Source organism: Meriones unguiculatus, chromosome 21 (genome assembly GCF_030254825.1).
Source record: "Meriones unguiculatus strain TT.TT164.6M chromosome 21, Bangor_MerUng_6.1, whole genome shotgun sequence".
Taxonomy (NCBI): Eukaryota; Metazoa; Chordata; class Mammalia; order Rodentia; family Muridae; genus Meriones; species Meriones unguiculatus.
This window is the reverse complement of record NC_083368.1, coordinates 37,919,641-37,940,919: the sequence shown is the minus strand read 5'-3', so window position 1 is coordinate 37,940,919 and position 21,279 is coordinate 37,919,641. Positions and strand designations below refer to the sequence as shown.

At 39.4% G+C, this 21,279-nt stretch overlaps 1 protein-coding gene and 1 non-coding gene across 11 annotated transcripts in view; one reads left to right on the top strand and one right to left on the bottom strand.

Moving 5' to 3' along the window:
- C1galt1 (core 1 synthase, glycoprotein-N-acetylgalactosamine 3-beta-galactosyltransferase 1) overlaps positions 1 to 21,279 on the bottom strand; it is a 68,490-nt gene that overhangs the window by 22,248 nt on the left and 24,963 nt on the right. The window contains exon 4 of one of the 10 annotated variants that reach the window (XM_060374017.1): positions 811 to 934. The exons of 7 other annotated variants lie outside the window; for them this stretch is intronic. In XM_060374017.1, coding sequence (XP_060230000.1) covers positions 893 to 934 — 42 coding nt within the window. In that variant the 3' untranslated portion in view covers positions 811 to 892. Of the gene's footprint in view, positions 1 to 810; positions 935 to 11,671; positions 11,898 to 16,412; positions 20,760 to 21,279 lie in introns of those variants that run through there. 2 more of the 10 variants (XM_060374016.1, XM_021647619.2) reach the window with 2 other exon arrangements.
- LOC132649788 (U6 spliceosomal RNA) lies at positions 3,041 to 3,147 on the top strand. Its single transcript, XR_009588305.1, has one exon. It is a non-coding gene; the product is annotated as a U6 spliceosomal RNA (small nuclear RNA).

Here is a 21,279-nt window from a genome sequence, read left to right as displayed (position 1 = left end):
AAAATTCCAACTAGTGATTTTATTTTTGTTTTAAATTCTTTTCCAAGCTCTAAGCCACCACCAGGGTGGTGGATGGCGAACAGGCCACTTTGACGTCAAAGCTGAAATCACACCAGGCATGTGGCTTTAATATACATTAGTATACATGAATACATTTACAAGGTTTATGGTTGTGTTCGCTATGTAGTATGCCATGCTCTGATGATTTACTTACATGAAGTTGTTGTGGGATATTAACTGTTCCATGGAGTTTTTTTCATACCTCAAGATTCAAGCTGAGCCCCGCTGTCTAGTCCATATTTTAAGATTGACTTTATTAATTGGCCCCAGTCTGGAAATGTACAGGATGCAACTCTTTGTCTTCACTATCTAAGGGAGGACTTGCAGTTTCTCTCATCTGTAGATTTCTGTAAATTTAGGTCAGTTGAGTATGCGACTAGAGCTTTCTGTAGGATACAGCCATGCTGAAGAGTGAAAAACATTACCCCTCTTCAGCACTTGTGCTCTCAATTTAATTTTGGAGTCCACTGAAGTATGGCTGCTAAGAGATTAAGTGTAGGACTGTCCTCCCTCTTAACACTGTAGAGTTCAGCTCACCCTTGATTGTCTAACGTGAGAGATTTTCCCTGGGCTGAATACTAACCAAGGTAAGATGAGTGTTCTCCACATTGCCGACATCAGGCTGGGGCCTTGCTTCATTTGATTCCATTACTCTGAGGAAGGTTTTCTTTGTTGAGTTCTCTATAATTTCAGTAAGAAACTGGCAAGCAGAAGTCAGTGGAGATCTTGGGCTGTCAGTCATATACCATGGCCACAGCAACCTTGGGAAGTAGTACAATGAAAAGTACGTATTGTGGCCTCTGGAAGGTAGGCCACAGGTTCATTTTTCTGGTCAGAAGGCTTCTGAGAAGTGTGATGTTCCTGCCAAAGAGAGCTTTCCACCCAAAATAAGATAAGAAAATACAAATGGCTACCAAAAGAAATAACAGACAATAAAAGATCTGTGTACCGGAAATCATTTACCTGTATTCTATGATTGTGCCGAGCATTTTTAAGAAAATAAGAATTAATAAGAATTAATATGAATACCAGCAGAGACTTGAAAATATTTTTTAAAGTACCCAACTGATATTTTTTAAGTTTAAAATTTTAAAACAAAACCAATCACTCAAAACGGGCTTTACAGTAGCCAAGTATTGCCAGGAAAACTCCACGATAAGTCACTACATGGCCTTGCTTAGGGGAGTGAGGATTTTTCATCTTTGAGTTGCTCTTTACTTCGATGCTCCAGCCTTAACTGCACAGGCTGGCTTGGCATGTTTAATTATCCCCTTGAGCTGGAGGACACGTGCATCCCCGGGTGCATACAGCTCCTGTGACCTGAACCTTCTCTCTCCCTCTCTTCAGCCCCAGCAATATCCTGAGGGAAGGAAACAGCCATTTATATGAACATAAAAGTTATAACTGAAAAACAGGGAAACGGAGCGGAAGATTGAAGAGAAAGACGTGAAAGAAGCATCTCTTGCAGATTTGATGTATTCCACACCCGAGTCTTTCGGGTGTGATTTTGACCTATATTAGAGCTGGAAAAAATCAAGTGACTGCTGACCTGCGGTATTTGGATAGTTTGGGTGAATGTTGGGTCAAATTCCTGTTTGAGAGCCTAAAGAGAAAGTAATGCTGGCACCCAGGGACATCAACATGCCAGACCAGGGGTGAAGTCAGTCTTTAGTTCTTTAAGAAGAAAATGATTAGCGTCCTGTCATGTAAGGGGGAAAGCTGTGTCAGTTCAAAGTAAGCTCCTGCTTTTAAAAGAGACCTCATTAGAATGAGAAGCTCACAGATGCTCACATTTTTTTAAGGAGATAAAATTAAGACGAACAACAGCCGAGTATTCTGGGTAAAGTCACTGCTAATGTTTTTTGCAGACTCCTTCTTCCTTGGCTTCACTTCCTTTGGTTTCGGTTAGAAACAGGGAGCTTGAGTAATTCGGCATTAAAAATTTTAAATGCAAAAAAAAAAAAAAAAAAAAAAAAGAAAAAGGTAAGTCGATGAGTGATTTTCAAATAATCCCAAGCAGTGGCCTGGAGGAATCGAAGAAGACAGTTAGAAAATTCTCTGAAAGCCTGGTATTTGTAGACCATGGAATCGGTGAGAATGCAGCTGAACCAATTCCTACTGCTTACGGTAGAGTGGAATCTACACACCCAGCCACTAGTTTGCATTATTGTGAGGCCGCTGGCTGTGGGTGAGGTCATTTGTAACTGTATATTGAAATATAAGAGCACAAAGCAGTTTTTATGTTGTCCCACGCTCTGTCTTTACATAGTTTCTAACAGTAAGAAGACTGACTTTTGATAGGTTTTGAAACCTCACACTCAGGTTAGATTTCTCTGCTTCGTTCTTCATCACTGTTCTCACTGAGTCGCTCAACATCTGGATGCCATCTCTCCATGGAGCAGGTTTGTGGGAGGATTTGTGCAGCAGGCTGATTGCGTCTAAGCATAAAAGGCGGCATGGTCTAAAGTGGCTATCCTGATAAGGATGGCTATTCTCACACAGAGAACCACCACTTAACCTCAGAAATTGGTGCTCCGGGGTCTAACTTACACATACTTGAAAAAGGTGATTTCACTTTTCTCTGCAACTGATTTTCCCCTTCCACTAGTTGTATGTGTGCACATACGTGTTCGCATATGTACGCGTGAGTGTGTGCATGTACATGGCAGCTATGTGCCTGTAGAAGGCAGAGAACAGCCTCAGAGTATCACTCTCAAAAGCACTGTCTGCGTCCTTGATAGAGTCTGTCCTTAGCTGAGTGGCCGGCAAACCTAATATCCTCCTGGCCACCTCCCCGGCACCGACATTATGAACATTTGCCACCACATCTAATGCTTTTTGGTAAGTTCTGAGTGTCAGAATCAAGTTCTTACACTTGTAAGACAAATCTTTACTGATCTCTGAAGGCCCTAAAAAGGTTTGCTGGTTTAAGGAAGACAGAGACTAATTTGGAAGTAGCTTATTTAAAAACGAAACAAAAGTGCTTGCTTCGGCAGCACATATACTAAAATTGGAACGATACAGAGAAGATTAGCGTGGCCCCTGTGCAAGGATGACACGCAAATTCGTGAAGCGTTCCATATTTTTCTTGTACAACCACTCTGGAAATCAATCTGGCCCTTTCTCAGACAACTAGGAATAGCGCTTCCTCAAGATCCAGCCATACCACTCCTAGACATATATCCAAATAGGGCTCAATTACACAATAAGGACATTTGCTCAACCATGTTTGTGGCAGCTTTATTTGTAATAGCCAGAAGCTGGAAACAGCCCAGATGCCCCCTCAACTGAAGAATGGATGCAGAAATTGTGGTACATTTACACAACGGAGTATTACTTGGCAATGAAAAATAAGGAAATCATGAAATTTTCAGGTAAATGGTGGAACCTGGAAAGGATCATCCTGAGTGAGCTGTCCCAGAAGGAGAAAGACACACACAGTATATACTCACTCATATAGACATATAACATAGGATAAACCTACTAAAATCTGTACATCTAAAGAAACTAATCAAGAGAGAGGATCCTGACTAAAACGCTCAATCCCCATCCCGAAAGGCAAAGAGGATGGACATCAGAAGAAGAAGAAAACAGGAAACAACCTAGGAACCTGCCACAAAGGGCCTCTGAAAGGTTCTGCCCTGCAGACTATCAAAGCAGACTCTGAGACTTATGGCCAACTGTTGAGCAGAGTGCATGGAATCTTATGTAAGAAGGGAGAAATAGTAAGATCTGGAGAGGACAGGAACCCCACAAGGAGAGCAACAGAACCAGAAAATTTGAACACAGTATGAGACTCATACTCTAACCAAGTACCAGGCAGGGAGATAACCTAGAACCCCTGCACAGATGTAGCCCATGGCATTTCAGTGTCCAAGTGGGTTTCATAGTAATGGGAACAGTTGGGACTGTCTCTGACATGAACTGATTGGCCTGCTCTTTGATCACCCCCCCCCCCCCGAGGGTGAGCAACCTTATCAGGCCACAGAAGATGCCAATGCAGCCACTCCTGATGAGATCTGATAGACTAAGATCAGAAGGAAGGAGAGGAGGACCTCCCCTATCAGTGGACTTGGGGAGGGGCATGCGTGAAGAAAGGGAAAGGAGGGCGGGATCTACAGGGGAGGAGGGAGGGCTTATGGGGGGATACAAAGTGAATAAAGTGTAATTAATAAAATAAAATAAATTTAAAAATAAAAACGAAACAAAAACTAGAATGTAAGTAAGATTATAAAGCAGCATTCTGCCACAAGGCTAGCTGGTGTGAGAGGGCGACACAGTGGAGCTTTGCGGCCAGGACGTTTGAAACTCTTCTCCGTGCACCGAAAGCAAAGCAGGAACGGGGCTGGGCTTGGCTCCGCCTGTCTGGGTTTGGCTGCTTCTTCTGCTTCAGTGAGACACAGGCTTTGTGACGTTGTAACAAACGTCAGAGTACTGGGAGCTTTTTCTCATAGGGAGCATCAATCCAAACTGCAGACCACATTTCTCTAAAATAGCTAATGCTTTCCCTGTTGGCCTCCCAGGTTGAGGCCAGCCCTTCAGCAGAAATGAGGGGCTTAGAGGTCTTGAAGCTGGGGTGAAAGGACACCGTCAGTGCTCCTAGCGGTCAATCAGCTCAGCATCAGTAGATGTGGGACCTGGACCGTTTTCTGCAATGAGACAGCTGAGCTACTCCTGGTAGTCTAGAAACAGAAAGAAAGCCGGGAGCCAGGCTGGCGCAGGATGCTTCGTGACTCCCACAGCGAGTCTCTGGACTCTTTCTTTCGCCCTCTGGAATTGTTGGAGAAATGTAACTCTACTGAGGTAGAAGGGAACAAAGATCAGGTTTTTCCCCAGGGCCAAGCAAGATATAGTATGAAGTCATCAGCAGAAGGTAGCACGACGTCCACGTGGCTGTGACTAGAAGGACAGCCGGGGAACTACGTGAGGCGGCAACCTCTGCCTGGGTACAAATGATACGAGCTCCCTCAGGTCAACGCTTTAAGGGTGGCTTCTTTTGGTAGCAATATTGGAGCCAGTTCAGGGAATGGCATGGTATGTGGCATAGTCATGTATATCGTCTGTACAAAATTGTTCTGACAATTGTTGTTTAAGTCTAAAAACACTGATATTACAGAATAGGCAGGAAATAGCAGGATAAGCTTAAAAAAGTAAAGTCGTATAGAATACTAGTTTTTTTTTTAATTGAAAAACTGACTGTAGTCTTTTGAGATAGCTCAGTAGCCATTTTCTAAAATATTTTCCTAAATTCAGAAGAGAGGGAGAAAAAGATAAACATACGAAATCAAATACCTATGAGAAATGGAGGGAAACATGAGAATTATTTTTTTTCTGAGAATTTCATTCATAAGTACACTGAATTTACACGATTTCCACCCATTCTCTTTACCCCTCCACTGCCTTAGGATTCATGACCTCTTCTTCTATAATGATAGTATTATACATACATACATACACAGACACACACACACAACTTACTGAGTCCATTTTGTGCTGGCCTATGTCTGTGTGTTTAGGGCTGACCACTTGGAATTGGCAAACCTACAGGGGTCTCATTCCTAAAAAAAGAGACTGATTCTCCCTCTCTTAGCATTCATGGACTTCCCATTGTTCTTCATCTAGAAATGGGGCCAAGTTAGTTGCTGTTAGTTGCTGACTGATATTATCAGTACTCCGTCTTATTTAGGCAGCCATATTGTTGAGATTCGTGGGCGCAACTACTCTGTCATGTCTAGAAGACACTGTATTGCAGCGGTCTTCCTGCTTTTCTGGTTCTTACCATCTCTCTGCCTCAGCCCCAGCACATCTCCTGGGCCTTAGGTGTAGGGGTTGTGTTGTAGATGAACTAATCGGGGCTAGGTAGCTTATGCTCACTTATTCTCTGTATTCTGATTGGTTGTGGATCTCCGTAGTGGCCTTCATCTGCTATAAAAAAGAGATTTTTTTGATGAGGGGCAAGGGCTACACTTGCCTGTAGGAAGTTATATTGACTTAGGAAAATGGTAGTAACTTCTCCTTCAGGATCCACAAGTTTTCCACCCATGGGTAGTTATCTCGGTTTACAACGCCAGGCATGCACTGCCTTGTGTTGTGTGGCTTTAAGTCTCATTAGATAGATGTTGGTTGCCCCCAAGAAATGAGTGCCGCTATTGTAACACCGGGATGTCTTGCCTCGCTGGTCATTGTTGTGCTTCACAGGCGTAAGAGCTCGATAGGACTAGGATTGGATTTTGTCTTTGGCAGCTTGACTAGCACCTTCCCGTGCTGTGGGAGTTGGACCTCAGGAAGGAGGCTTCCAGCTCAGTACCAGCTTGATTCCCCCAAGCCCTGCATCTAGAGTGTGTGTAGGCTTCAGCTATAGAGTCTTGCCTTCTTTCTTTCTTCTGATCTGTGTTCTCTCAGTATAAATACAAGGCTTTTTGCTAGGTGGTAAGGTATGCAGAAGTTCAAATCTACATTTTCTGGAGTAGACCTGTCTGAGGGGGTTGCTGCCTTCATAAGAAAGGGCTATCATAGTTTGGGCTAGACAACTCCATAAATATGGAAGGCAACAAGGCATGAGCTATCCACCAGCCTCAACTTTCCTTAGAGTGACAAGCCTACAGTTTATTTCTATGCAAAATACATGATTCATATTTAGCATACAAAATGGGAAATAAGACACTGAATCCCTGCTCACATAGGATCAACAAACCCCCTATATAATTTAAAAACCAATTACCTTTTTTTCCCTGAGTGCTGACCAGTCCAGAGTAGACAGCAGTACTGTCTACTGAATGGCGGTTGAACAGAACTTCTGAATAAGAGCTGATTCTGAAATTGTACATGTCTAAGAGTCAGCAAAGTGGGGTTTCTAGGCTGAACAGAGAGAGGCAGGAAGGGAAGCCACCTCACAGCATGTTCTTTATAACTCCCAAGGGCTTGGGAGTCAGATGCCTCAAACTGAACCCTTTGTGGCTGCTTTCCAGAACTTTTGCAATAACCACTGTTTATTTTTGGCTGCTGTAAAAACTTAATGGCAAACTCAGAGAACTAAAACAGAAACTTATTTTCTCACAGTTCTGGAATTTGGAAAACATGAAATTAATGTGTTGGCATGGCCATATTCTCTCCTAAAGCTCTACACAGGATCCCAATCTCTTCTGGCTTCTAGAGGCTCCTAGCCTTCCTTGGCTTGTGGGAGCTCATCCTCAACCTTGACTCTGTGCACATATGGCCTTCTCTCTTTCTCTGTGTGACAATTGTTCCTCTCCCCTCTCTTGAAGGACATCAGAATTATCTCATCCCGAGAGCCTTAGCTAATTACCTCAGCATTTCCAAATAAAACCACTACCCAACACACTATGGGAATTAAAGCCCAGCCTCCTCAAGCTTCCATTTTGTTACGGACAAAGTGGATCAATAAATGTCTGCGTTACACACCTTGATGATTACAGAAGAAAAATCTAAGGACTCAGCTGTAACAGTGCTTGGACACTAAATGGTGCCTACAATATGTTTGCAAGTGGGAGAGAAATACAGAATAAAAGTATTTGGCTTTATCTATTAGTAAAATGTACAACTCAGGTTGTGCAGGAAAAATGGAAATGCCAGTAAGGCAAGGGGCTGCTGAGTAGACATCAGGACAAGCTGTTGTGATAAGTGGCATTAATTGTGTCATCTCTGTAAACTTGGTGTCGCTGCTTCTGGATTTTCAAAAGAACCGGTTTGGACCTCATTAATGTCTAGATGATAGTAGGGTTTTGTTTATTTTTTGTATGTGGAGAAGGGCTCACTTTGTCTTATCTCTCAGTGAAAGACAAAAGACCTAAGCCAGAACAGATGTGATTTAAGATGTGGAAATATTCTGACTAAATAAATTCATGACTAAATAAATAAAATTCATGACTCCAAGGCTTAGAGAATAAACAGTATCTACCAAGTATTTTTGTCCTCTGAGTGGATGGGAGGAAGAATGCTAAGAGCAGGCTCCTTGTCATTGGCTAGTTTGACTGTTGCTGTCTTCATAGTGGATACTTCTCTCCCCTACCCTCTATCATTAACTAAGCATCTATCCCCATATCCTTTATTGGAGGACTCCTTATGACAAGACAAACAAGGAACCTATGCCAGCTCTGAGATCCTCTTCATGTGTGAACCTGAGGCGCTGCTTATGGTGCCTGTGGCCATTCTTCACCACAGGCAGCTATAGCACCATGGCAGAGGGCTAGGAGCCCCTTTTCCCCTTAAACAGTCTCTGCTATCAAAGACATAAAGTTTATTTTAAAAAATCAAAACATGACAATCCCCTTTCAATTCTAATACCATCCCATGTGTGTGGGAGGGGCACATACATGTGTGTTCATTTGTATTCGCATATGTCTTATTTCTTTTATTATGTTAACACTTTTAAGTTCTTTTTCTTTTGCTCCATGGCCTGTGTTATCTTTATGTTTGCATTTTAATAGCTAGCAGGCTTATGTTTTTAATTATTTTGGTAGTTTTATGAATGTAGTTCGCATATCCTATTCCTATTTCTGGAGGAATACATTTCACAAAATTTCTAAGTTCTAAAAGCTCAACGCAATTAGGGCCTTCCTTTCCATCTTCAATTTTCTCATTTTTTAAAAATCAAGCTTTATAACCATCTTCTGCTATTTTAATTTTTATTAAAATAACTAGATAATCAACACCCACCTTTCATTTATTTATTTTTATTATATTTTATTCATTCTTTCATTATTACAATTTATTCATTTTTGTATCCCAGCTGTAGTCCCCTCCCTCATCTCCTCCCAGTCACATCCACTATCCCTCTTCTCTTCCTATGCCCTTTCCCTAGTCCACTGATAGGGAAGACCTCCTCCCCTTCTATCTGACTCTAGCCTATCAGATCTCATCAAAACTGGCTGTATTGTCTTCCTCTGTGGCCTCCCAGGGGGAGGTGATCAAAGAGCCAGCCACAGAGTTCATGTCAGAGACAGCACCTGTACCCCTTACTAGGTCACCCACCTGGAAACTGAACAGGGGGTCTAGGTCCCCTCTATGTATGGTCCTTGGTTGAAGTATCAGCACCCACCTTTCTACTGCTTATCCACGCTTCTCAGTTTTCATAGCCATGTATCCTGACTCTTCCTACTTGCCTTTATGTTTGGGATGAAGTGAGGGTTCCCCCAGGCACCATGACACTCTGGTAGGCTTTGCTTGAACACTGGATGTTGTTATAGAGAACTTGAAAGACAGTCTGTTAGGCCTCCTTCCACCCCTTCTTTCCACAGAAGTAACAACTTTGTTGCTGCTTAGATCCCAGGCCATCTTCACTCCAGGTCAATCTGCAGATTCTCAAGAGCTCTACTTTAAATACATATATAACATTAAAATAGTGTTAACTATACATTTAGGCTACTGGTCTGTTAAGTATGCATAATAGATTCTGAAAGTAGTTTTAGATGGTAAATTTAGAGTTCTGTTGCTTGAATTTTAATTCTTGAACCTTAATGTTTAATTTTTTTTTAAAGAGTTGACCTCCACATTTATCAAATAGATTTACTGGCCCACTGGATGGGGGGAAGGCTGCCAGGAAATATGTAAAGGGTAACACAATTTACTTTTGGGGTGGTAGCTAACTTCTTATTTACACTTTTCTGTGTCTTGAAAAAATTAACAGAAAAGAGAAGGAAGATTTTAAATATTTTAAAAGAAAGCATTTCTTAGACATCACTTCTCAGTCTTGACAGCTTGGATGGGCTGGTGGGATGATGTCAGAGAGGTAGAATTCTCTTCTCTGGGCATCCAGATGTAGGGTCGTTTAGTAACTTAAGCTTTCTTGGCAGTATGAGGTTATGGTGTAAAAGGCTCAGAGTGCTGCAGAGGGGCCTCCACACTCATGGCTGGGTACGGGAGAGAGGCATTCTGGGGCCGCTTGAGTAGCCTTTCTTACACTGATTTTGTCTTTCCTGTGCAGCATAAAGTTCTTTCTGTTCCCCCATGCTTTTCAGTGAGCAAACAAAGTATTCAGTCGTGGTCTGAGATTCCTTACTAAGTATCATTTCCAATGGAGGCATCCAAGAGAAAATCACTGCCACCGAAAAGCTCTTGTCTCTCACTGAATTCTCAAGATGTTCCACTATCATTGGATGAGGAACCTAAAATGCCTAATCACTAACCTTATTGTTCATTCTTAGGTCACTTAAACTTGTGGGTTTCTGCTCAATTGTTTGCAATACTTTTACAAACTTTTGCTTCAGCATTCTGTGGTCATCTAGAAAGGTCCTTATTTTAGGCATGTCCAGATGTAAAATGTGTGTTAAAGAGATCACCCAGGAGGAGTTACAAACTATTCTGGATGATCATTTGTGAAGGACAAAACAGAAGATAAAACTAAACCTCCCGGAACTGAGTGTAAATCTATTTTTTAAAGGATTTGGAATATAATTAGGTAGGTACCAACTCACTAATGGGAGAAGTAGGGCACATTACTGCCCTAGACACTAGTGAGGCACTGGCTGCCCCTACCAGTGTATCAGATTCGGAGAACTGTAGCCCACCAGGACACATGCTGTACCAGGCTGTGACTCTAGTTTTGGCAAGAGTGAAATTTTGATGGGTTATTTTATTAGTAAAGTGGTTTTAATCGTGTATCTTGACTTTCCAGGTATTAGTATACAATGTCACATCAAAACATATGTAAGCATAAATGTACACCTACAGAAAGTACAATGAAATAAGAATGGAAAAAAGCCAGCACCTCCTACCACTGGACTATTTGGAGCACAGTACTATAGCATATGGCTGAGGAGGAAAAAACTACTTCTGACTGCATTGATCTAGGATGACTTTATAAAAGAGATCAGGTTCATTAATTAAAATACAGACTGGATGGTCTGGATAAAACTGGACAGTCACTGAATAGAAATTGCCAGGAAAAAAAAAAAACACACTTAACTGGCCAAGGTTTTTTTTTTGTTGTTGTTGTTCCTTTTTAAAGCCTTATAGTATAGACAGTAGTGATTAATGACCTACTTTACTGACATGTTGAAATGTTGACCCTGCTAGTTGTCATTCACATAGACTTGAATAAATTACTTCTTCTACAAACAGGTTATGGCTGCCACCAAGATTATGATTAAAGATTCACTCAATGGAATACTATGGTGTGAAGTAGCCGCCAGCATCCTCACGGCCTGGATGTATAACTACCTTTAAATTTTTTCATTTTATACCTCATAGAAAGTGAGTTCTCTGAGACCAACAAAAAAATAATTTGCCTATTATACAGTTTGGTGCTTTATTAGAAGTAGACAGTCAAACCCTGCTTAAAAGGTATGTTAGAAGCTGATTTTGTGTGCAGTTAAGTATTTGGGTAATACGTATCAGCAAACAAGGAAATGACATAAAATTAGGCTGAGGAAGATCACAAAATCTTAAAGTACACTGTGATGCAAGGGGAGGTAATGGAGCTGGACCTGGTGCCACAAGCTTGTATTTCCAGCTACTTGGGAGACAGAGGAAGGAGGAGTACAAATTCAAGCCCTGCCTAGGCTCCAAAGTGAATATAAAAGATATATGTATATATATATATAGCATGTGCATGTACGTTCAATCTATAGTGCAAAAATTGAATACAACAATGAAAGTTTTCAAGAGTTTTATTATTTTAATACTGAAGACTAAAACCTTTTCTGCCTGCAAAGGTTTTGTCTCCCAACTGAGGTGGATTACAATGCATGGATGTTTTTGTCCTTCATACTGAGACGTTTCACTCTATGAAATACAGTCTCTTTTTGTGATTATTTGCCAATTCCCCAAATCTTCAAGATTAAACATAACTTGCTCCATGATGTTAGAGGTCCAGGCATCTCAAAAAAAAAAAAGTGTGCTAATTAAAAGAAATGTATTTGAGCCAATTAAACCAGCATATAGCTCCTTGAGACCACTGACTTTACCAGGGCTAATACTAGAGTTTGAATCTACTTCTTTCAAGTAATTTCACATATCCCTTGCCAATGCCTCACTTCTACATTCCTTGGCCCACTGGCATTAAATCAGGTGCAATGCCCTCTTTGCAGTACCCAGGAGACGAGCGTGGGTTTCTTGTTACCTTCCCACCCTCGAGCTGAAGGAACTAGCTATGCTTCCCTTCAGTTGGGAAACAATTGCTTCTCAACAGTGTTTGAAGTTCTGGATGCCAAGGGCTGCTTGCAGTGCCAAGGACTGTCACCCGAGACACCTGTTAAGGAACAGCAATCATTATTTTACACTGTGAACTTCCCCTCCAGCAAAGCAGAGACTACTCAGCCTCACTGTTTCAAACAAGTGGAAAAACATGTCTGATTATTAAGAGCTCCCTTTAAACAGTAGTCAAAATCTCAAGTGTCAGTTTTGCCAGAGGACGTATCTACTGCATTTTAAAATTAATCTCACTGGGTAGTATTATTTAAGTATATATATTTTCACTAGGTGAATTTTAGAAACATTTTTGTAGGGGAAAAAAAAACAACTCTAGATCATGTCAGTATGTTTTCTTAGTCATGTTCTGTCAGTGACATATAGGCAAGTTGCTTATTTCTCCTTTAACTATCCAATAGGATATAATTTCAAAACAAGTTTTCAAAACGTACCTGCTGATAAGAAATGGGAACAAGTTATAAAGATATGTGAAGATAACAGGGGTGTGGGTGGAAGTGGGAATTGGTGGTGAGGTTCGAAAAAAAACAAAAAGCAAAGGGCAGAGAAATTCAACTGGGCAAGCAGGTTTCTAAGTTACTTTATAAGCCAGAAGTCATCTCTGGCCAATTATTCTAAACACATACTTTCACCTCATCAAGAAAGCTGATTATATTGAACACAAAAGGCAAGAGTCCTCATGTTTTAAAGAGAAATAGAATAATTAACATAACCATAAACATACTTGTGATTTGAAAAAGAATGGCCCCCATAGCTCATGTTTGATTATTTGGTCTCCAAATGATGGAAGCATTAGGGAAGGATTAGGAAGGTATGGCCTCCTTGGCAGAGACATGTCACTGAGGGTGGATTCTAACATTTCAAAAGACTCCTGCAAGATTCCTAGAATTTTCTGCTTCAAGGTTTGGCTTCCTTGGGGGAAGACATGTCACTAAGGGTGGCTTCCAAGATCTCACAAGACTCCTTCAAGATTCCAAGAGCTTTCTGCTTCAAGGTTGTGGATGAAGTTGTGAGTCTTCTGCTGTTCTCATTAACATGCTTTTGCTCGGCCATTACGGACTTAGGGATACTAACTGGCTGTAGTAGTCGGAATAAGAATAGCACCCATTGGCTCATGTTTCATTATCTTGTCTCCAGTTGGAGGAGCTGTTTGGGAGAGATGTGGTGTTGTTTTGTTGGAAGAGATGTATTCTGGGGGTGGACTTTGAGGTTTCAGAAAATGTATCTACCATTCCCAGTGTTCAGTCTCCTACTTTTGGAGTAAGACCTGAGGGTGCAGCTGTTCCTGCCACCATGCCTTTATTCCAGCATGGAGTCTAACCCTCTAAAGCTTTAAGTCAAATTACATGATTTATGTGTTGACATCTTCATGTTTTGTCACAGCAACAGAAAAGCAACTGACACCACACTGTCTCATACATACATATTACTAAACAGCACAAAACCAGGACAATTTTGTATGGAACTAAATAAAATAATGTTGAATCATGATCTCCCCTACTTCTGGACTTCATCACCACCTCCCCACATTGTAATAAGGACAACATCAATGGAAGGTGAAATTCAATCTAGACTATGACTCTGTTAGTACAAGGAGAGGGGGAAAGGCAATGTAAAGTGCATCTAGGATAGTAAGTTAAAGCTTACAAAAATCCAAACTGGACCATTTCGCTCAAACTGCTGGTACTTCATTTATGAATGACAAGGAGCCATAAATCTTTAGCTAGGAATTATTGGAAAACTCACACAACAAAGATCAAGGGCCGGATTTTATTTAAAAGGGTGGGAGAAACCTTGTTTCTACAAAGTAAGATGTGTTTGGTTGTTAAACAAAGACAAATTTTTAGTCATGGGAGAAAAAAAAAAAAGCAGAAAAACATATAATCAAACAATCAAACCAAAATCCCAAAACCCACCAGTAAAAGAATACAAGAGGCATTAGCACAAATAAGTTGAGGTTCTTTTGGCAAAAGAAATGATGTAACATAGTTTAAGACCAAAGTCCTAAGCACTGACACACACACACACACTTCACTAACTAGTAAATCAAAATGCCGGCAACATACTTCCATGTTCCTCATGCACATATCTAGTGAATGTTGAAGTTGCTGGGCTTCAGTTGTTAAATGTCCATTTGGTCTGAAAAGAATTTCTCCTGAGTAGTCTATACTGCCTGACTTAAAAAAATACAGTGATTTATGTATGCATATATATGTTATATATTTTTAAATTATGTATATATGGCTCTTCCTTTTAGAAAGGAGATAAACTCAATAGTTTTGTATTCTTTCTAGTACTATGAGGTACTAACCCTGAAAAATTTAACACAGTAAATCTGAATGTATTTACTCAAAACGATAAGCTTAGCATTACAAATTTACTAATTGAAAATATTCTGGCATCTGAGTTAAAATCATACAACCAAGTCACCAAACTGTTACTAAAGCAGTATGACATGGCATGTGTCTTTAGCTGTCCAAAGTTGCCACACATATACAGGTATGTACGCTAATGATGAACAGATGGGAGCAGATTATTTAAGTGAGTCACCCTGGTTAGACTCAAGGGCCCTATAAACATTTCTATCAATTTGCCTAGGAATAATACTACATCAATTTTGGTATTTATCCTAAATATCTCAGACCAGTGTAACATTACCAGATTTGAGTTCCAGATGAATTAAGACTACAAATATCAGGTATCCCAGCTTGTCATCACAAAGCAGTGAGTTCACACATGTGCTGAAAGCATGCTTAAGATGGCAGTCTGTTTCTACATACCAAGAACAAAGAATTTCAGACATAGATGACTTCAGAAATTCACAAAATGCCCATCACTCAGGTCAACGTTACCTTCTCAGAGTTCTTTGAGGCACCATTCAGAAAACTGCTGTGTTATAGGACTTTGTTTTCCTAATGGCACGACCTGCTGCTACATGTTTGCTCATCTACTGGCGTATCTCCTGGCTTTAGAATGACAAATTAGAGAACAGAGAGCCTGTATGTTCCGCTTGCGACTCTATTTCTGGCTGATGTTTGGCATAATTACTTATTGAATAAACAGATTCCTCAGTTTATGGAAAAGATTGATAATTAACAAACAGGAAACCAATCTTTTTCTCTTTCTTGCTGTTTCTCATTATCCTCCTCCTTTCCCCCACTTTCTAGGACTGTAGTGACTAGCTATTATTTATTTATTTAGGTTATTCTTTTTTTTAGGTTATTTTTTAACTTTTATTATTATCATTTATTACAATTTATTCACTTTGTATCCCAGCTGTGGCCCCCACTCTCATCTCCTCCCAATCCCACCCTCCCTCCCTCTTTCCTCCTACGCCCCTTCCCTAGTCCACCGATAGGGGAGGTCCTCCTCCCCTTCTATTTGACCCTAGCCTATCAGGTTTCATCAGAACTGGCTGCACTGTCTTCCTCTGTAGCCTGGCAAGGCTGCACCCTCCAGGGGGAGGTGATCAGAGAGCCTGCCACTGAGTTCCTGTCAGAGAAAGCTCCTGCTTTCCTTCCTAGGGACCCGACATGGAGACTGAGTCTACGGGCTACATCTGAGCAGGGGTTTAAGGTTCTCTCCATGCATGGTCCTTGGTTGGGGTATCATTCTCTTCAGGGCCCTAAGGACTCAGTAACACCAACAGCACAGGCCCTAAGATCAACAATCAATAAATGGGACCTCATGAAACTGAAAAGCGTCTGTAAAGCAAAGGACACTGTCATCAGAACAAAACAACTGCCTACAGATTGGGAAAGGATCTTTGCCAACCCTATATCTGACAGAGGGCTAATATATAAAAAACTTAAGTTAAACACCAACAAACCAAGCAATACAATTAAAACATGGGGTATAGAGCTAAACAGAGAATTCTCAATAGAGGAATATCGAATGGCAGAGAAACACGTAAAGAAATGTTCAGCATCCTTAGTCATCAGGGAAATGCAAATCAAAACAACCCTGAGATTTTACCTTACACCTATCAGAATGGCTAAGACCAGAAACTCAAGTGACAACACATGCTAGAGAGTAGATATTTTAAAGGTACATTACTTCAAGTCCCATGAGGGATACTTTGTTGCTTTACATACATATATTCTAGAACATTTAAGAAAGTTTATACAAACAGAAAAAAAAATCCCCCAAACTATCCCCTTACGGCAGTTAAAAATACACAGATGAAGCAATTTTGAACATGGTAATTTATTTTACGCAGTTGTTTGAATCCATTATTTAAAAATTCTCAAAAGGCACTTTAAAAAATGTTTAAAAATACATTTTTCTGACTTAATGGTGATCACTTAAAATAAGCAAGTCACCAGACATTTTTAAACCCTTCATTGACACTATTACTTTAAATAATTTTTAAATTTCAAAACACAAACATTCACTGTATAATACAATACACTGCTTAGCAGTAAGATTAGTTTCCATCTAATAATACACTTCATGTAGATCATTAGTTTATAGCGCCCTGCAAAGTTACTCAAACTTAACTAATGTTACTGAAAACTCAAGAGAGGGAAGGGAGCTGGAACAAAGTACATTCAACTCTGATGATGCTTTTCTCTAAAAGAATCTGTACAAAGTTCTCATTTCAATCGGTGTTAAGATTTCAATACAGCTTTAATCAACAAAGGTTACATTAGTGTAAAACATATCCAGCTTGTCCCCCATGATGTTTCTATCAGGCCTAATACAAAACAAGAGAGATGAAGTTAATGTGTTTGCCTTTTGCTTTTAATAGGAGGGGAAACAACTTCACTTCCTTAATCACAGATGTAGACTTGTTTTAGGCTGTGCAAGTTCAATTAGGGCAAGTAGCCTGAGACCCAGCAGATATTGTTGGACTGTTAGTCTCATGGGAAACCATCACAAATGATAAACATTCTGATGACCCAAATGAACTGCAAGGAGACAGCACTACAAGTAGCAAGGGAGTTAAGCTTTTATAAAGGAACCATCAAAGACAGAATGAATGACCTCATGAACTGAAAGTGCAAGAACAAAGCTAGGTAGGATTTGACAAACCAAGTGAGAATTTCTTTCAAGTATAACAGGGCCTCAATCCGGCAATATAGTTTAACAGGCTAAGAGTGTAAAAAAAAAAAAATAATACTCAAGAAATAGCTATGAAAATAACCAGTTAGCAAACTTAATGCTCAAACCCAATTACCATATTCAAAACATACTATGAAGTGGCTAGTCCTTTTATAGTAACAAGCTGATCTCTGAAATTTAGGCATGTTCGAGCAGTCAAACTCTGGGACAAAAACCTGCTTTGTCTAATAAACTTCCCACTAGAAAATACAAGTATATTATTAATAGAGAATACAAGACTTTATTAAAAGTCTTATGTATTGAAACCACACTACAATTTTTCATAAGACAGAGATCTTTATCTAAAAGATGGTGAATAAATCATTATCACCACAAAATCCTGTTTAATGTGCTCTACCAAATACTTGGGGAGAAATTTTTGCTTCATTAGATCTTAAGATAGGCAAGTGGTTTTTGAAAGTGACGAAACTCAAGCTGACAGTATAAGTATAAAGTAGCAGAAAATACTTGGCATATATAAAGTAGCAGTTTTCTATTTCTATTGGAAATTTTAGCAACTAGCAGACATTTTCATGATATTCATTTACATATGTTTTAATGAATTCATATGTACATACTAGTACGTACTGAACCCTTTCTGCTCAGTGTGAAATGACTAAACTTGGAGAATTTGAGGGTCCTGATAATAGTCACTAAGGAGAAGTACAGAATTTTGCCAAAACCAATGATGCACTGACCCTTTAAACTTTGTAGCATTTTACTTTTAATATAGTATGATACTGGACTACACTGATTTAAAACATGTTTCAGAGTCTTTGAAAAATGTCTCTCTCCTGGGTGGAAATCCTGAGTGTGTTCCAAAGACTATTTGCACCAAAATCGTGTAGGTAAACAGGCAACGGTTCTCAACATAGGATTAGCAAGGTTAACCTTCAGGGCTTCTTTAAACCAAACTGTTAGCCATATATATATATGTATGTATGTGTGTGTGTGAGTGTATATATATATACATACACATATATATGTATGTGTATATATATGTATGTGTGTGTGTATATATATATATATATGGCTGATATGTTTTTATTATAGATCCCAGCCTTCTTTCTTACTAGCTTTGTGACAGTGAAAATATTATTTGAATTCTTTGAGCCTGTTTCCTCATCTATATTATGGAAATAACACCCAGTTTATGAGGATTAACACAAATGTACAGAATAAGAACAGTATCTGGCATACAGCAGGCACTAGATGAATACTAGATATTATAAGAAATGTGCAAAATATTTCCTTCAGATCTGATTTGACCATTTCATTTATCTAAATCAAAGTATTTATACTCCAAGGTAACAGAATGAAACCTCATACTTAAAAGTGATGTCCCAATCTGAGCCAGACAGTTCTAATAACCTTATGTATATTCATTTATATAATCCTCATTAAAATCCTGTGAGGTAGGTAGTATCATTATCCCTAATTCATAGATGAGGAAATTGAGGTACAAAGAAATTAAGTAAATTGTTCAAGGTTCCATAAACAGCGATGGAAGAAGAACTTAAAAACCAGGCTGCCTGACTCTGCAGCCAGGATTCACTGTAGCACTCATTTCCTGTGAACAAATGTTAAGCGTTTGGATCATTATGATGAAACGTTTACTCTGCTAGTGTCTGGAGCACAGACAAAGTGCTATCCAAACCATGGTAAGGGGCCGTTCAAAGAACAGTCTGGGAAGCCTAGGCTATGGGTAGATGGCACCACCATGAGAACCTAAACCAAATTAATTTCTAAAGTTGGTTTGTAGTTTCTTCATGTGGACAGTGATCCATAACTAGCCAATTAAACGAATACCCTTTCAAATATACCATTCATAGAGGCTATAGTTTTGGCACAATAAGTAAAAATTATTTATATTCATTATTTAGCCAAGCAACCGAGTCCACATGTATTATCATGCGAAAGTAGCATGATACAAAATGTAAATCATTCACAATTAAAAAATATTACGGAAAACCTGTAAAATATTCTGCTCTACTTAGTATTGCTGATGACAAAAAAAAAAGTTTGTAAGCAACCACTGTGGAATTAGAGTGATACACAGACCTCTTTTGATGGCAGTCTGAATGGGATTCTGCTGTGTTGGAGTTACTGCTGGAAAGACAATTATCCACAAATAAGAAGCAAGCATGAAATCGGTTGTTGTTTATAACGTATATGACATTTTAGCTTGTTTAAGAATCCCTTACTTGCTATTGTTTCTAATTCTGACCAAACCTGCATTCAAACAATTTTGCCAGTGTTACCAGACATATATATCAGGTATAAAAATTAATTTTAAAAGTGCTTTAAAGAAGTTATGAAAGGCACAAACAAGTCTTATCTCCACAGGATGAAAATAAAAGGAGCAATAATTATGTAGTTGGAAAGACTTCTAAATAATTTACAATGTCACTAATAATTCCTGAGAGTGGTACCAATACTAAAAAAGCTTGTCCAAACAGCATTAACTTTAATTGTTACCTACAGTTAACAAAGAGTGAATTTGGGAACAAAATATTTTAAAATGCATGGTTTATAGAATGCTGCCAATGCATTGAGTAAATAAGCATTAATAGTGAAAATGATATTCAAGAGACAATGGGAACTTGGTCTAAGACTGCTTATATGTAGAACTAACTAATATAGTCAAGGCCCATAATAATCAGAAAATGTGGTTTATTAGTGCACTTCAGGGCAAGTGCCATCCTTACTCTGCTTCTTCTTGAGGAAACACTGCCAATTATAAATAATATAATTACAGAAAACTTTTCGTTTGGGAACCGGAAGGCTGGTTTGTACCATATCCACATGAGCTGAGGAACACCACTGAGCAAGAGTCTTTCTGGTTTTAAGGCAGATCCATTCAGCATGTGTTCTGTCAGGGTTGGGTGCAGTAGCTGGTTACAGACTGAACCACTCCAGCTTTAGTGATAATACACACTGTCAGCAACAGGGGACAGAATCTTTCTAAGCTCTTCTGTCTGTCACCATTTTAAAAACACAAATTCTTTATATATATTTATTTATATTTATATATTACTGTATCAAAACATTTTGCAGACTTCACAGCTCTTTAAATGCTTCAGTTTATAGTCATCCATTTGAAAGATTTCTATATGGAATGTTCCCTTCAGATGAGTTCCCCACTGGGATTTCAGGGTTCTGTCAGAACGCAGGAGCTCTTCAGTGCAATGTACACCATTTAACCTCAGTTCTCTCATGTTCTGCTTTCAAGGGTTCCCTAATTTTACTTTCGTATCTTCGTTTTTGTTTGCTCGACTAATTTCTTTTAGTATATTCTCACGTAAGGCAGGTTGATATCTATATAAATAACCATATGGACGAAGATGATAAACGAGGTATTCTAATTCATACATAGTTGTAGAATCAACATAGTGAAAAGAAATTGCAATATCAGAACAGCAACCAGGACCCTAAAAAACAACAGAAGCAGACACTGTTAATAAGCTGCGCATTGCACGCTGTCACATATTCACACGAGTTTAAAACACGGAAGCGTCAAAGCTGGAGGAAGAAGGCGGGGGTGTCTCACTATCAGACGGTGGAAGAAGCCAATAGTTCTGTCAGTTCCCACACAGTTAAAACCAAACCTGGAACTGTCAAAGCACTTTCAACTAAAACTGTATTTTTTACCTTTATTTTTTTAGTGCTTAACCATTTAACATTCTTGATTTCAAATTAAAGAAGAAGCTGTTACACAACATAAGGCTTTATTTTATTTGTCTGATTTTTTTTAGGGGATGGCTAAGATATTTTTCTTAAGCATTAGAAAAGAACTGTAATTATTAGAAAAACAACAACAAATCTGACTGCTGTACTAGTCAGATTCAAAGCTACTTTAAAAGTTCTCAAAGGGCTGGAGTACAGCAGGGCGGTAGAGCACATGCCTAGTATGTGTGAGGCCTTAGGCGCAACACTGAAAACAAACTATCT